The sequence below is a fragment of the Thamnophis sirtalis genome, unplaced genomic scaffold, assembly GCF_051295495.1.
Source record: "Thamnophis sirtalis isolate CommonGarterSnake01/CBP01778 unplaced genomic scaffold, rThaSir2_p1.2 scaffold_9, whole genome shotgun sequence".
Classification (NCBI taxonomy): Eukaryota; Metazoa; Chordata; class Lepidosauria; order Squamata; family Natricidae; genus Thamnophis; species Thamnophis sirtalis.
Genome location: NW_028261389.1, coordinates 22,973,358 through 22,990,817, shown reverse-complemented (window position 1 = coordinate 22,990,817; position 17,460 = coordinate 22,973,358). Strand labels below are relative to the sequence as shown.

General features: G+C 38.4%; 1 protein-coding gene across 2 annotated transcripts in view; it reads right to left on the bottom strand.

Moving 5' to 3' along the window:
* Nucleotides 1–17,460, bottom strand: part of MYBPC1 (myosin binding protein C1) — a 105,175-nt gene that overhangs the window by 58,281 nt on the left and 29,434 nt on the right. For both annotated transcript variants that reach the window (XM_087723031.1, XM_087723032.1), the window contains 4 exons: nt 16,992–17,033; nt 8,756–8,845; nt 5,512–5,660; nt 4,349–4,466 (listed from right to left, as the gene is read on the bottom strand). In XM_087723031.1, the coding sequence (XP_087579157.1) occupies nt 4,349–4,466; nt 5,512–5,660; nt 8,756–8,845; nt 16,992–17,033 (399 nt within the window). The remainder of the gene's footprint in view (nt 1–4,348; nt 4,467–5,511; nt 5,661–8,755; nt 8,846–16,991; nt 17,034–17,460) is intronic.

The following is a 17,460-nucleotide window of genomic DNA, read 5'->3' as shown; positions in this document are numbered from 1 at the left end:
TGTTGTAACTTTGAATGGTCACTAAATGAACTGTTGTAAGTTGAGGACTATTTATACATGCAATCTTCAACTTACAATAGTCCATTTAGTAACTATTCATAGTTACAACAGCATTGAAAAAAGGGACTTACGACAGTTTTTGACATGTACAACCATTGCAGAATCCCCATGGTCAGATGGCTGGCAACTGACTCATATTTATGACCATTGCAGTGTTCCAGGGTTATGTGCTCACCTTTTGCAACCTTCTGACAAGCAAAGTCATTGAGGAAGCCAGATTCAACCATGTTACTGACTTAACTGCAGTGATTCACTTAACAACACTGGCAAGAATGGTTGTAAAATGGAGCAAAATTTGCTCAACAATTGTTTCACTTAGCAACAGAAATTTTGGGCCCAATTGTGGTCATAGGTCAAGGACTACCTGTATATTTTACGAACAATTGCAGTTGTTTTCTAAAAGATGATGATTTTTTAGATAACCAGAAACAAAGTAAAATGATAAAAAAGTAGAAGGGATAAGGTAAGGTAAAAGTTCCCAGTCGTTCCTGACTCTAGAGGGCAGTGCTCATCTCCGTTTCAAAGTTGAAGAGCCAAGGCTGTTCGAAGATGTCTCCATGGTGATGTGGCCGGCATGACTAAATGCCGAAGGCGCACGGAACGCTGTTACCTTCCCACCAAAGTGATCCCTGTTTTTCTACTTGCACTTTTACATGCTTTCGAACTGCTAGGTTGGCAGAAGCTGGGACAAGTAACAGGAGCTCACTCCATTATGCAGCACTAGGGATTCGAACCACTGAACTGCCGGCCTTCTGATTGTTAAGCTCAGTGTCTCAGCCACTGAGCCAGTGTGTCCCTGGTAGAAGGGACAGAATTGTACAAACAGACTTTCATGAACATTTTCTCTCTTCATCTCCCCTCATCTGGAGGCCCTTTTAAATATGCTCTGGAGGACAGGAATATCCCTTGGAAAACATTCCAAAAAGTGCCCAGAGAATTATGGGAGAAATGGATATTTATTTCCCATTCTACTCTCCAACGAAAATGGGTTCTGCAAATAAAAGCATATCATGGATTCCATCTCCGTTATAATGATCTTATTTAATTAATGAAATATATTACAGCTAAAAAAACCAACAGTGGGCTATAAAATAGAGGATGAGCTTATGCAATCAGAAAATCTAAAATAAATCATAAGTGTTCCTATAAACTGGGCATCCCTTAAATTCTTCATACTCACTGAAAAAATGACTTTAGAAGTCAGGAACGTATCTGACTAAATTGGTAAACACAGAGGTCAGTTTAACCTTGGGTTTGATTAGACACATAATTAGACAAAGCAATTTACCTCCGCAGAAAGCTTACATCTGCCAAGAGGTTGGCTACTTGCCAGTCTCCTTCTGAATTGAACCAGAGGTTGTGATTTGTCCAGTTAGCTGTCTGTCAGCTGCTGGACATTCTATTAATGTGCCCTGATGCCTTGGCAGATTAATGAAGATGCTGACCTTGGTAATTTGGTAGACTTGTGTTGCTAGAGTGAATATCTCTGTGGCTTTGCTGCTAAACTACTGGAAGTCTTGCCTAGATGTTATTGACAGCCATATGCTCAGCAAAAATCCAGGAGGTGTGGTATTATGAGGATCTAAATCCTTTGATCTTGGATGGACTCAATTTAATCCATAAATAAATTATATGCTGCAAATTTCCATAGGACATTTTTTTTTGCCCCTTCAAATCAGTGTTGGCTCCTGGTAACTGCCTGGAAAAGTCCCTGCAGTTTTCTTGGCAAGATTTCAGAAGAGGTTTGCCTTCTTCTGAGAGCTGAGAGAGAGAATGTAATTGGCCCAAAGTCACCCAGTTGGCTTCATATCAAAAGTGTCCCGATTTCTAACCTTATGCCTTAACTACTACACCAGGAGTCACCAGGAGAATTCTAGGAGTTGAAGTCCACAAGTCTTAAAAGTTGCCACGTTTGGAGACTTCTATACTACACCAAATTGGCTCTCTTACAGGGCCACTAAGACAGATTTAAACATGCTAGACAAGTATTAGGCTCTGATCTTCATTCTAGGCTTAATCTTAAAGCTGGGAGTTGAGGCTTAAAAGTATACCCTAAAGAGGTTTTCATCATTGTTTGTAAACTTCATTGAACTGGGATGCCAAACTGATGGTGAGGCTGCTGCTCTGCTCCTTGACTGCCATCAAATAATTCTGAGCGACAGAGACCACGTAAGATAGTTTACTGCCTGAGGGAATTCAAAGGTGTCTCTTTCTCCAACTCTCATTTCATTTCTAAAAGATAGAACTGACACTCTCTTTGGACAGGGAGTTTCACCAAATGTTTTCGACCAAGACAGTTCTATCATCCAACACCTGTTATCCCACTTTAAAACATCTGCTGCAGGGGTGGGTTTCAGCCAGTATTATTGCTGGTTCGCATGCCCGCACGCTTTGGGCACGTTCTGGATGCGTGCTGTGCATGCATGCGCACTTCAGTGGAAATTGTTCTGCGCATGCACAGAACTAACAAAAAAAGATGGTGACAGCAACGGCAGCAACTGGGGAACAGGTTCGGGGACATGGCCAGCCTGGATCGCTGCTGGTTCTGTGACCCAGGGTGGCATACCACTACCGGTTCCGCTGAACCAGGCTGAACTGGTAGGAACCCGCCTCTGATCTGCTATTTGGGAAAAACAGTTCACCCTCCTAGAAAAATGTAGAATAGGATGTGTTAATATAGACACCTCTGAGGGGTTCTGATGGTTTCTAATTCACCATAATTTCATCCTGCAATAATGAGGAGAATTCTGCTTACATGCCTGTGTAAGCTCTTCCTTTTTGCAAACAAATCTGTACCTATGCTAAAATAATTAAAAATCTGATAGCCTTTTATTTCATCCTTTTGCCTACAAACATAGGAAAAGTTTGGTTGCGACAGAGTTTAAGACTTAATGTCCTTTCTTTTGGGGTTTCATGATGATCTACTAATGGGAAAAGCTTTTGCTCAAGTCGAGATGAAAGCTGTTTTTGACATTCCCAAAGGATAAATTTATAGTCTTGAGCTGTCATCCCTGGTATCCGCCATGCACTTTGTCCAAATATAAACTGAATACTTCAGCAAGCTTCAGAAATAATTGCTTCAAGGATATAGCATGAGCTCACCAGCTCAAAGATATTCTGAATCCTTTCTCCCGCCAACTGTGAATTAAAGTGAGTGTTTTAAAAGATGAGGGAGATAGATAGATCTTTCCATGGCTATTAGCCAAAATATTACATGAAACTTTCACATTCAGGAGCAGTTAGCTACTCAGTCCCAGTTGTTGGGGTGTAGTAGTAGTAGTAGTAGAGGAGGGCAATGGATTCTGTCCAAGTCTGTCCTGTAGACTTTCAGAAGTTCCTCCTTGTGAGTTTCCTGGATGTTTCAGTTAGACCCATGGACAAATTAATGGGTCTTGTTTACTGACAATTCTTTGTCAGAAATATTCTATATCCTAGGTCTAGGTTATGAGCTAAATGCCAAATTGTCATAATACACTGATACCATTCTTATTTCCAGATATGACTGACATTTCTTTGAAATGGGATGTAGTACTCTGGGTCTAACAAATGACATTCTGTCTCATTCTTGATGCTTTTAACTCTTACCGTGTTTCCCCGAAAATAAGACAGTGTCTTATTTTCTTCTGACCCCCCAAATAAGCACTTGGCCTTATTTTTGGGGAGGTCTTATTATTTTTGAGTTGCAGGAGGTGGCAAGCATGGTCACCTCTAGGCTGCTGCTGTATTGCAATATTTTCAGGGAGAGCTTATTTTGGGAGAGGGCTTATTTTAGCGTTTGCACTCAAAAGCCCGATTGGGCTTATTATCTGGGGAGGTCTTATTTTCAGGGAAACAGGGTATTAGTTTTTTATCTCTTCTTTTTCTTTCTTTCTGAGTTTAGTTTCCACAACCCCACTTCATAGTGCCAAATCAAAAAACCCTTTTAAAGTAGATTTCAATTCCAGCTCTAAAAAGTTGTTCAGGATGGCACACTCCTGTTCATTATCTCTGAATAATGCTAAAAATAGAGAAGGATAATTTTCAAATATGGAAGAAAATGCTTAGCCTGGAGGCCATTTAAATTTTAAGAAAATATAAAGTGGCCTTTCCAAACCTGGGATAGATTTCATTTTCTATAACCCCACTTGCCCACAGAGTTAATTTATTTTGTCTGTGGAATTACAGGAGCTGAAATCTAACATGGCATAGAGAAATAAATTCAGGGTTAGTTTTGGGGACAGAAGTTTTTATCTTAATATATGACACATATTTACCATTTAAAAAAAAATATATAACAAAAGATTCTTACCGTGAACTTCCAAATCAAAAGAACAGCTATCAACTTTATCCTTATATGTTACTTCACATCTATAATTTCCTGCATAATTGTCCTTAGCTTTGATTATTTGCATCTCAAATGTATACATCTGAAACCCAAAGGTATAATGCAATCATTCATATAAAATCGCAAGAATAATTGGAAACTAAACACATCTACTTATGAGCATCTTGTACTTCGACACAATGAAACAGATTGGTTTTTTGCTTGTTTTTCACATTTTTTAGTTGTCTTAATTTGCCATACTAATCTGTTAATAATTGATTCCCAAAACCACATCTTGACCTTCTCACCACCCAGAAGATGACAATTTTGAGTCTTCCAAACTGGATTGCAATTATTCTGACTCCAGGTCTGTTATAACGTCTCCTTTTGATCACAGCAATTTCCAATTTCCCAGCTTTATGAGCTCACAATTTGCCTGGGACCTGTGTCCTATGGATTGAGTCTAAAACAAGAGTATCAAACTCGATTTCATTGAGGGCCGCATCAGGGTTGTTTGACCTTAAGAGAGCATGGCCAGTATAGGCATGGCCAGAATGACATCACTCATGTTAGGGGGTGTGTGCCTATAGTAGTCCAAGCACTCTGCCAGTGAAAATGGGCTCCCAAGCTCAATTTTCGGCTCTGACACCCTCCTGCCACCCTCCACAAGTGAAAATGGAGCTCGGGGGTGCTGAACAAGGTCCTCCTGAGCTCCATTTTTGCTGGCAGAGGCACCACGGGTTGATTCTTCACTGTTCTTCTTCTTCACTGTCCAGGGCAGCCTCATGGGCCAGATCCTAGCACCCCATGGGATGGATCTAAGCACCCATGGGGCCAGATTTGGCCCCTGGGCCTTGAGTTTGCCATTCCCTGGTCTAAGACAATCCATAACTGTATAATCACAAAAACCACTTTGATCAATAAATCCTATATCATCTTTCTATTTTTCCAAGCATGTGATTTTAGACAAAGGCTCCTACCCACCACCATTGAATTGTTTTCTTTAGGGATATGTTTGTTGTGGTGCTAACATTTGTAGATTAGTAGAATTACAAATGACAATTTGGTGCAAAACTTGAGGATATTTTTTTTTAAGCGAATATATTTTGAATCGTATACTTTGAAAAAGGTCATCTTTCTATATATACCTTGGTTAGTCGCTCAAATGTTTCTTTTAACTGAAGATGCTTTCCAACTTTGCTTGCCAAGTCCATCCATTTTCCTTTAAACCACTTAACAGTGGGTTTCCGAAGAAGATCCTGAGCTTCTACTTTGGCTGTGAATGTGATATTTTGCCCTGAAAACAAGCAAGACAACCAACAAAAATCAAAATAGAATTAACCAATAGGGAATATCTGACACATGTAAATGAGATTTAAATACCCATTTCTAAAGCTAGAAAGACTGAAAAGCACACAATGGAAAAATGATAGTTAAAAAATTTGCAGAAAAGGCAAAATTAGACTTGTTTAATTAGGGAATAACAAATTCCCTAACAATAAAAATCTTAGACAATAACATTGGTCAGTGGCTGAAACCCCTTATGAACTTTTTGCCATAGCTGGAAAAAAATAAACGTGTTCTTTATGAGATTGATGATTTGGAAAGAGCAGAATATGGAATGAAATGAGTTTCTCTATAACTATATATAGGGAGAATAAAATAGAAATGTGTTTGTTCTAAAGAAAACCAGAAGCTACTTCTTTATATCTCGTTTCTCTTTTTTCTTTCTTTCCTTATTCATCTCTTGTCAAGATTGGATTGTTTTGCTTCTTTCAAACCTTAATGGTTTTCAACTTGCCAATGAACTGGGGGGGGGGGGAATGGAATGTGGAGAATGTATGCAGAGATTGTGAGAAGCCATCAAGGTGATCACTGCAGATGCCTGAAAAAGAGATGGCCTATTCCCATAACAAAAGAACATCTCATTATTGGACAATGTAATCATCCAGGGTTAGGGAGAAGGAGAAAGTATTGTTTAACTGGGCAAGTATTTAGGCAGGAAACCAGATGTGGTTTTGTTTCTTCAATACCAAAATGATGTATCCAATAAAGTTTTACTTTTGGGAATTCAGTTTTCCAGAGAGTGTTTCTTTGTTGTGGGTTCGCTAATTGGACAGTTTTCTTTTGGAAATTTCTTTTCTTTTTACTTCACTTTCTTTCTTTTTGTTAAAACTTTTATTGTTTTTACTTTGTAAAAAAAACATCCTCTTTTAATAATTAAAGAGACTCAAAAAGCAAATTATTTGTTTCATTATTTTTTTGTATATAGAGTTAATCCAACAGAAGAAAACCAGAGCATGTTATTAAACTATGATTGATTTGTTTCATGAGATATGGGGGAGGGGAATGATATCCAGCTCCTATCTACGGATCAGATCATTGCTAGAGAACAGGAAAAGATTTACATGTATAATTTCAATCTTGCATTTACTTCAATGGTGGGTTCCGGATCCCGTAGCAAACAGTACGGTGCAACGGGGCCGGGCGTCCACCACATGCATGGACGCAGCACGTGTGCAGCACGCGCATGCACACTTACTGCCCGCGATACTCTGCGATGGCTCCGTGATGCTCCAGATGCTCGGTGGAACGTCGCACAGGCGCCATATGCTCTGTGTGCATGCGTGTAAGCCCCAATCGGCTCAAACACAGGTAAGGAGGGTGGTTGTGCCTTCTGGAGGACCGTACCAGAATGGTATGCCCGTATTCGCCGTACCGATTGTATCCCACCACTGGTTTACTTCCAATAACTGGGATGATGGAGGGATTTTTTAAGCTTCTTAAAAGTAACAGATTCACCTTCTTTTAAAAAGCTAAATGAAGCTGCTGCAACACTTTACAAGTTGTTTAGGGGTTTTCTTTAAGATTTCACTTATATTGCTTTCCCCTGCTGCAGAGGTAGTAGAGGAGGCCCCCAGAACAACACTGAAGTGCCACAATTAGGCAAACTGCAGCATTGCTATACCTCTATGACATGAAATATAGTGTACAAATATACTGAAAATGGAAGGATATGGAAAGAAGAAAAGACATCAAAGGAAAAGTACAGGTAGATAGTCCAAATGTCAGAAAAACAATTGGCAAAAAGAAAATGATCAGCAAGTAACATGAACTTCAGTAGGGACCAATGTAAAGTTCTTCCCTTAACACACACACACACACACACACACACAAACACATGCACTAATATAGGATGGGATAACTGTACTAGTCAGAGGTGGTATTCAGCCAGTTCGAACTGGTTTGCCTGAACCAGTAGCAGAAATGCCCGCCCACCTGCCCCGGCTTTATGCCGTCCTACTTAGGCACCTTTTTGAGGCTGGGCACATGCACGGAAGGCACGCACATGAGCAAAGCGCATGCACGGAAAGCCGGGTGCATGTGTGCAAGGTGCCCACATGCCAGCTTCATGTGTTCATGCATGTGAAGTGGGCACGCAGGGTGAACCAGTAGTAACAAAATGTGCAACCCATGGTTGTTACTAGTGTATAGTTAACCGTATAGGATGGGATAACTGTACTGGTGTAAAATAGCTTAGAGAAATAGGAGATTGCAAATTGAACATGGACTAGCAGAGAGATGAGAATGCAATTTGAGGTTGGATCATCAGGAAAATTCTGGACACCAGACTTTAAGGACTGAGAGAAATTGATATAGGTTCAGAGAAGGACAATGAAAATGATCAAGGGATTAAATGATAAATCCTATGAAAAGAGATTTAAAGTGGTGGTAAATTTAGCCTTGAGAAAATATGCCTGAGAGGAAACATGATAGTCCTCTTACAATGCTGAAAAGGATGTCACCCTGATGAAGGTCAAGACATGTTCTTCTCATTCTGGGTGTAGGACATGGAAGAATAGCTTCAATTCATGGACAAGAGATTCTGATTGAATGTTGGCGGTGGTTGGTTGGTGATAGAATATGATTCTATCAGTGCATTATATCCACATTCAGTGACTAGAGGTGCCTGAGCAATGCTAATTCATAATCACAGTGAGCTTTATCATGAACCATATCATGAATACACATGCAACCTAACCAGGGGTGGGTTGCTGCCAGTGTTGCTGCCAGCATTGTTGCTGGTTCACTGCGTGTGTGTGTGTGCAGTTGACGGTAAATTATTCTGTGCGTGCCCAGAACATGAAAAAATTACTAAAAAACATGATGGCAGTGGCGACCAGGGAACCAGTTCAGGGGCGTGGCCAGCCTGGGGCACTGCCGGTTCTGCGACCAAGGCCAAAATACCACTACCGGTTCACCTGAACTGGTGCAAATCGGTAGCAACCCACCTCTGAACCTAATCCTATAAATGTTTACAGAGAAGTAAGTCCTTTTTTGAAATATAGATATGAACAGGGTTGCAGGTGCAATTGTTCTTTTTACACTTACCTACACTAATTGAGCCACCTTTTGGTTTTTCAACAAATAAAACAGATTTCTGGGAATCTTGTTTTTCTCCTTCTTCTCCTGCAGAGAATACTAGTATAGAAAACAAGGGAAAATAGCCATTATCAGAATGAACCTATTAAGTAAGCAATGCTTACCTAGGATTCTGTTTAGCACTAATGTAACTTCTTAAAAATAGACATGCACTCCCTATAACTGTATTTCAAGTAAGATAAGGTTACTGAGATAAGGAAAGTGTTATACAGAGCACACATTTATGAATGGAGTAGAGTTTTGTACTAGTGATATGAGTTTTAACTGTATGTTACAGTCTTTACAGTAGTCTTTACAATTTGAATGGCTTCATTGTTTCAGTAATGAACACAGAATACTTCCTTGTGTTTCAAGTCTTAAGACACATAGCATGGTGATACCGTCTCAGTTCTAAGTTGCACCCAACTGTGGAATGAAAGTGGAGTCTTGGGAACATCCATGCTAGGCTTCAAAGTAGACAGTTAAACAAAATTCTATCTGTTGAGCTAAAACAGGGGATGACAATCTTAAACACTCAAAGAGCCATTTGGACCCATCTCCCACAGATAAGAAAACATTGGGAGCCACAAACTCTTCCCAAGCCTGACTATTTTCTGAGCAGCCACAAAACTAGCATATGTAGTTGAATTAAACATTCTGTTTTATTTTCTTGGATCTATACATGGTTGGCCAAGAGGGATTGAAAAGCTCAATAAATTGCATGCCACACATTGGCGGTTGTGACACATATTTTGAGCGACAGGGAGCCACAGCAGATGCAGGAAAAGGCCACATGCGGCTCCAGAGCAGTGGGTTGCTGACCCCTGAGCTAAAAGAAGTGGAGAACCTAGTGCTGAATGATGGCCAGGTCCCTATTGGTATAATATTGAGCAACAGTAAATAAGTCTTTCAATTTCTAATCAACTTTGTCTGAGTAGAAAAATTAAGGTAGGTTTTTTTTTTTTTTTTGCATAATAAAATCATCCATATTAATTGCTACAAGAGTTATCCTGCTGGGAAAAGCTGTCTTCCATTCTTTCAGTAGAAGACAAATTGATTACATTTTTTTGCATGCATAGATATATGTTTGCTCTGTACAAGATATGAATTTCTGGATTAGAGTCTAGGTAGATGTATGCTACTGGAATCTAATGTAGAACATAGTCCTATAGAAAGTTTCATGTTAATGTATATCCTATGGTCATAGTTTTATGGTCTTCTAACCAACTTGGTGGGGTTGTGAATATTAAAGTCTGAGTCATCCTATGAGGGGAAAAAAGTAAGCTGGAATAGCCATTTTAATTTTTAAAAAATCTGCAGAGGAATTTCAAGAACCGGTAAAGAATTCTCTTATGCCACACTTTTCATTTCATTCTGCAACAGATTTTCTTTCCAACTTTTGTCTCTCTATATAGATCATGGACAATTGATTTTGATTGTTGCTTATAACAAGTATACAAGTATATCCCCAAAGAATGATGACTAGATGGATGAATGTACCAAACCTTATCATATTTCTATCTATATCAAACGCATGATATACTACACTATATGGCAAAAATTTCATATGCACTTTTTATTGTCAAGTGTTGCTACTATATGTCTTAATCCATCAACAACCAGGCTGCTCTATGCGTTTCTCTGTGAAAGGAACTCATCTTTAGAGATAAATTCCTTCTTTCAGCTATATACTTCAGGAATTATATAATTCTATACAGTAATTATATATAGAAAATAGCTCGAGTACATAACTTCTATGTGGAATATAATGCATTTGATAACCAATTTAAAAGTATAATTTTAAATGTTTTAGCATTCTGATAAACAAATCAATAAGAAATAGCTCCCCAATTATGAAATATTTAAAAAAAGATTTTGTTTTAATATTTCCACTGCAAAAATGAATTACAGTGGTATATGAATAAAGGTCCATCTTTAGTTTTTCCAAATCCATTTCTTATATCACAGCTAATTTGTTACACCACTGTGCACTAATCTACTCCAAAGCTTCATATGATTGGAGGTTTCTAACTTCACATCAGAAACAAAGGCGAAGAGTCCTCGATCATAAGAAGCTATCTTGGACATTAGGACTTCAGGAACCTTTGAAACAGGCTTTTTATCTAGAGCTGTTAAAAAAAAAAAAACCAAGAAGAAAAAGTTATAATAAGCATAAATCACTTGCAACTGAAAATGGACGCTACAAAAAAAAACCTGTTAATAATAAATATTGGAATGTTTTGAGTTTTGTCTTCTTCTTTTCAGATTTAGCATATCTCACCTGAGTCCTTTCTCTCTCCAGGTTTATTTGTACCATCTGAAAAGTAAGCATAAACTGGATAATATCAACATTCAAAAGTTATTGTCCTGATTGCTTAATTGTCTATGCAGAACAGTGGACCTTTCATATTTTAAAAGAAAGGAGGAAAATTATAGGTTGTAATGAATTGTTTAAGAGGACAGTGGGAGGTACATCATTTGGTTGAAGCTGAGCAGATGGGGCCTTTGAGCAGCACTTGGGGGTGGGGCATTACGGTTCCACCACAAAACTGCGGATGACAAAATCGCGCTCGACGAAAGCGTGTACGTGACGTCATCACAGCGCGACGAAAACATCGCGCTGTGATCGATAAATGTAAAAATAAAGCGAAAACCTTACCCTAACCCCCCAAACCTAACCCTAAACCTAACCCTAAACCTAACCCTTAACCTAACCCTAAATCTAACCCTAAACCTAACCCTTAACCTAACCCTAAACCTAACGCTAACCCTTAACCTAACGCTAAACGTAACCCTAACGCTCTAAACCTAACCCTAACCCTTAACCTAACCCTAACCCTAACCCTAACCCTAAACCTAACCCTTACCTTTATGTGAATCGGCTTGCTTTAATTTTATTTTTATTTCAATTTTTAATTTTTTTCGTCGCGCTGTGATGACGTCAAATGCGCGCTTTCGTCGAGCGCGCTTTTGTGGACCGCGGTTTTGACGGGTCACGGGCATTACGATAAGACAAGAGAGAAGGGGTGGTTAGATAATTCTAAACCCCTGTGTTACTCTCATTACAGGAAACGATCTTCTGCTGAGTGGGGACAGCCTGTCAGGCCTGAAAGCCATCTTTTACATTAGGTCTTCAGGCCTGCCATATTTTCTACTGTGAGAAAATGGGAAGGGAAATTATATGGAGTATGGCAGATATATAGTCTAAATCACATGCCTGGAGTGGCATGACTGGGTGGTATCTCCCAGTCCTGCCACCTGGTATGATAATGGGTTGAGCAAGCTTACCTGTAGAAAAGATTTCTATTGGTGGCGGTATTATTTATTGTAATTTTATTATGGCCACTCATTCCAAAACACTTTGGATGCCCCAGATGGTATTCCCAAATATTCCTAATCTCAACAGAGTAGAAGTAATGAAGACAGATAGTAGCATCATCTGTTTTGTTTTCTTCTTAAATTTAAAGTATGGTCTCTTCAAAGTGGATGAATGTTTTTCTCATTCCAGGGGCATAGAAGTATGAGGATTTTCTCTCCTAGCAATTTCAGAGAATGTCCCCTGCTTGCATTTGGGTCAGCATAGTTGTCAACCTCATGACATTAAAATGATGACACAGCGTTCATGACATCATTGCACCAATAGTGCAATTATTCATGTCATGATATTTGACACAAGCATACAACTTGCATTATGTGCGATGATACCATGAACCTGGGTGATCATTTACCCCTTTTCTTGCTTCTACGCTGGATGTTTATGGCTACAATAATCTGACAGTAAAATAATAAATTAATTATTTAACAACTAATAAATAATTGTTAGGCTACTTTTAAAAATCTTCCTCAATGTATTTTGAGATACATTTCTTCATGAAAGATAGCAGATTTTTAAAATATAGTCTTTCAAAGTCTCTTATTGGGAAGTTCCAGTGAAATCAACTGGGGGGGGGAGGGTTGTTGGAAAATAAATAAATTTACAAAGGTATCTGGTTTAATTTAGATGAAATTATCCCTGGTTGGGAACATAAAAATTCAATCTTAATAAGTCTTCATATTTTATCCTAATATCATGGTGCCGCAGTAGTTAGAATGCAGCACTGCAGGCTAACTCACTGCTCACTGACAGCAGTTCGATTCTGAGTGGTTCAAGGTTGACTCAGCTTTCCATCCTTCTGAGGACCCAGATTGTTAGGGGCAATATACTGACTCTGTAAACCGCTTATTGAGGGCTGTAGAGCAAAAGTGGCATATAGGTCTATGTGCTATCATTACCATATAACATTAAATGCAATAGTCTTCCTAACCTGTTGCTGAAGAATCCTCTTCATCTGTAAAAAGAAATACATAAAAGGTAAAATAGAGAATTGTGACAAGAAAAAGCAACAATGAAGTTTAGTAAAAATGGAGGAAAACAAAAAACCTGTAATAGAAGGAAGGGAAAAACCATGATAGCTGGGGAGCTGGTAATGACAAAGGTAAACTTGTGGAGAAAGCTTTATGGGATTGAGCAATGATTCAATGCTTCACGCAAAAACAAAAATGGGATAGATGATGTGTAATCCATTATTAAAACATGGGTTTGAATGGGAGCTTTCAACATGGCTGTGTTTGTTAGACACAAAATATAAAAACTGAGTGGGGAAATGGAATACAAAAAAGTTAAAATGAAAATCAAGGTCAACCATAGATCTGACCTGACGAAGATGTTGTTTCAGTGACGTTTCCGTCTGCAAGTAAAACGTGTACCAACAGATACATTCATCACCATGATCTTTTGGGTTTATTTTTTTAAGAGGTAAAAATAATATAATTAATAATTTTTTTAAAAGAAAAAAAAGTGCTGCAATCAAACGATTATTTTTCTTCATTCATATTAAGATACCTATGTAAAAATAATATGAATGACATGCCTATTATTTCTGTCAAAATTAAGACACAGGGTTGGGTTTGCATAACATGTTACACAGAATGAAAAGGGGTTGGGAAGATCACAGTTTGAATGAATGGAAAGGAAAATAGAAGGATAATATATTTAGCCTGTTGTGGAAGCGTAATAATTGTCTTAGCATATTATGGCAAAAAGGCCATCGTATTTACCCACAATATGGGTTTATGTTTTTGGACATAATATGCTACATGGACTCAGATATTGTACTTGGCTAACCTATACTGTACAGTGTCCGGTATATTGTGTGAACCCAGCCTTATACAATGTTGTATGCATTGTATTACGTTTAAAAGGCTTTTCTTCCAAGTAGAAAATTGAATTTTGACAGAACATTAATTCGGTGTTCCGTTCCTTTCAAAGGAAGAATTAAGCATTAAGATTACTCATCATAAATTAATGGGCCCTAAAACTGAAATCAATTAAAGACAATAATGAGGACTTCATCCAATAATAATTACTTATACAGTGATATTAAAAAACATTACGATTACACTATTAAGAAACGGACTAGGGCTGACATGATAGCAGTGTTCCAATATCTCAAATAGGAGGGAGCAAAGCTATTCTCTAAAGCACTTGAAGGTAGGACAAGAAGCAATGGATGGAAACTCATCAATAAGAGAAGCAATCTAGAACTAAGGAGAAATTTCCTGAAAGTTAGAACAATTAATCAGTGAAATGACTTGCCTCCAGAAATTGTAGGTGCTCCAACACTGGAGTTTTTAAAGAAGAGATTGGACTATAACTATCTGGGAATATCTATGTGTGTGTATTTTAAAAAGTAAATATGGCACCCACAAACATGTGATTGAAGTCCTCCTCTTTTTAAAAATTGTGTTGCACTGAGACATACATTTAAAAGAGGCAGGGCTTCAATCACATGGTCAGAGCTCCCATTTTGATGTCTCATGCACTGCACACTGATACCCTTGCAGGGGTGGGCTGCTGGGGGTTCGCAGGGGTTCGGGAGAACCTCTAATTAAGATTCTGTGCGGTTCAGAGAACCCTGAAATCCCACACCTGACCGGCCCCGCCCACCCCACTCCGCTCCTTCCATGAGTCCCCATGCCAGAGGTGGGTTCCTTGGACCAGTTCGGCCAAGTAGGTAGTAACTCGATAGTAACCGCTTCTACCGGTGCTGCTGTAGGCACCACCAACTTGTTTTTTGCTTCTGCGCATAAGCAGAAGCATTTTTTCCCACTACTGGGCATGTGTGCATCAAGCGTGCGCATGCCCAAAGCACGCCTGGCTTCTTTTACTGAGCGGCAGTAAAAGAAGCTGGAATCTACCCCTGCCCCACACGGCCCATTTTGGGTGCAGGTAAGTGCAGGTACGCACGGAGGCTCGGGGAGGGTGAAAAACAGGCCTATTGGAAGTTCGGGGAAGCCGGAAACAGGCCCATTTCTGGCCTCCAGAGGGCCTCCGAAGCAGTTTTCGCCCTCTCTGAGGCTCAAGGAAAGCCTCCAAAGCCATGGAGCCTGGGGAGGGCAAAAACACCCCCCCCGTGGTGCAAGAGGTCAACTAGGCCACACCCACAATGGCCATGCCCACCAGCAACTGGGCAGAGGACCCCTTGCTAAAACTTTTGAAGCCCACCCCTGTCTTTAAGTTCCCACACTCAGGCAGAAATAAATAAAGCATTTCTTCCTCCCAATGTTTCAAAATTGTTCTTTCCAGCTCTCAGCTGTTGCTTCTCATTACAAAAGAAGGAAGCCTGAAGCACACTTTAGCTGAGGAACAGGCCCAGAAAATAGTGTTCCTAGTGGTACTAATCTTAACCAACTGCCTGTCAATCAAAAGCATGGGGGAAAAAAAGCAAGAAGACGACAGCTGATATGTCAGAAATCTTCATCACTTTCAATACAGAGCTGAAAATGGAGAAATCTAATTGTCAGGTTTTGGAGTATTGATATTTCTTAGAAATAATAGGAAAGAGAGAGAGAGAGAGAGAGATGTTGATACAATTCAAATCCAGTCAATCAAGGATGATACCATATGGCTACAATATTTTGTAGGACTCGTTACTATTTTGTTGAGAGAACTGAGAAACTGGACAATCTGAATCCAAATTATTACTGAGGCTCAAACATTATTCTTCAGAAATATATTTGGCTTTAATCACATCTCAATTTCTTTCAAAATTATGGATTATTTGACTTTTAAAATCCTTTCCTTTAACTGCACATCTGATCAGTATTTTCTTCAGCATGTGTTGTCATAACATGTATGCTACATGTATAAAAAGTGGATTAAAACATTAAAAAAATGAATAAAGAAATTAAAAATGTAGAAATACACCCAGTGATTCCACTATTTGTCCTGATGATCTGTGGAGATCCACCTTTAATGGAATGACTATTGAAAGAATATAGTATGAAAGAAGGAAAAGGATAACTTGTTTAGCATTACAAAATGTAAGGCAGTTAAAAACTGGGATGAATTTTTTTTCTGTGTTTCCTTTCCAGATCTGCCATGGTTGGTCCAACTTTTAAAATGGTAAAAATATTATAGAAATCAAGAGAGATATTGGAGATTTCATAGAAACTGCAATCACACACTCCATGTGTTGACAAAGTAGAACCAGGGTAGAATACGTTAAAATGAAATAACAGAGTGTTAATTAGATAGCTGGATACCTGATGGGATTTAGAGAATATTAATAAATTAATGTTAGTATTCCAGGTTATGGGCATATTGTAGTTGCTATGTTTTCTGGAAAAAAGGATGTTAATAAATGCATATTAGGGAACAAAATATATGATAAACATTTATACATTATGCATACATATTGCATATTTGTACAAACAATTGCTCTGTGTGTGGGTGTTTGTACCCAAATCTTGACTAATGCTGGAATTACATCTTTTAATGATTTTATTCTAGACAAGTGGTTACGTTTTATGTCACTGAAGCTTTTACAGATATAATGTATACTACAATAATCCAGTATTTAAATGTTAAATCATAAACGTCTACAGATAGCTTTACCCTACACAGAAACGTGAGATGTATTCTTTCTAAAATAAAAAAATGCACACAATGGACCAAATCAACTAATAAAGGAAAAGGGAGAAAAGACAGTGAGTAAACTTTGACTCTGAGACATGCACAAAAATAATCCAGGAAGGTATATAGTTAATTATATTTTTAAAAGAATTGAAGTTCAAATCCAGTAGGGGACTGGACTAAACAAGAAAGAACAGAAATCTACCTGAACTGTAGAATCTTGTCTAGCTTTTGAAGAATACTTGTACTCACCTTTTTCTGGGGGATTCCCATCTTCCTGAGCCTTAGTTTCTACTATATAGGAAACATAAGCATATTTTTAAAAGAAACACCCTGATCATAAATATTGTGTATGTTTCAGCTACTAGTGTTAACATCATATTAACGTTTTAAATGTGTAAACTAAACTATTGGGATATTCCATAGCAATATTACAAATAACTTGGATACCTTTACATAGTATAAAGCTGGATCTTTACATTTATTGTATTTTAAATAAAAATTAAAAAACCCACTTGTTAGCATGCAGTGTCCTAAGGACTGTAATGGCATCTATTTACATATGGTGAATTAAAGTTTCCATCAGTCTGCATTTAAAACATGGGTACTTGTGCAGGAAATGAAATAATGCAGCGGCATCTGCTAACAATAGTTACGAGAAAAACTTCTATTTAGAATATGATCAGAGTAATCAATAGAGATGAAGAAAAATGTGAAAGAC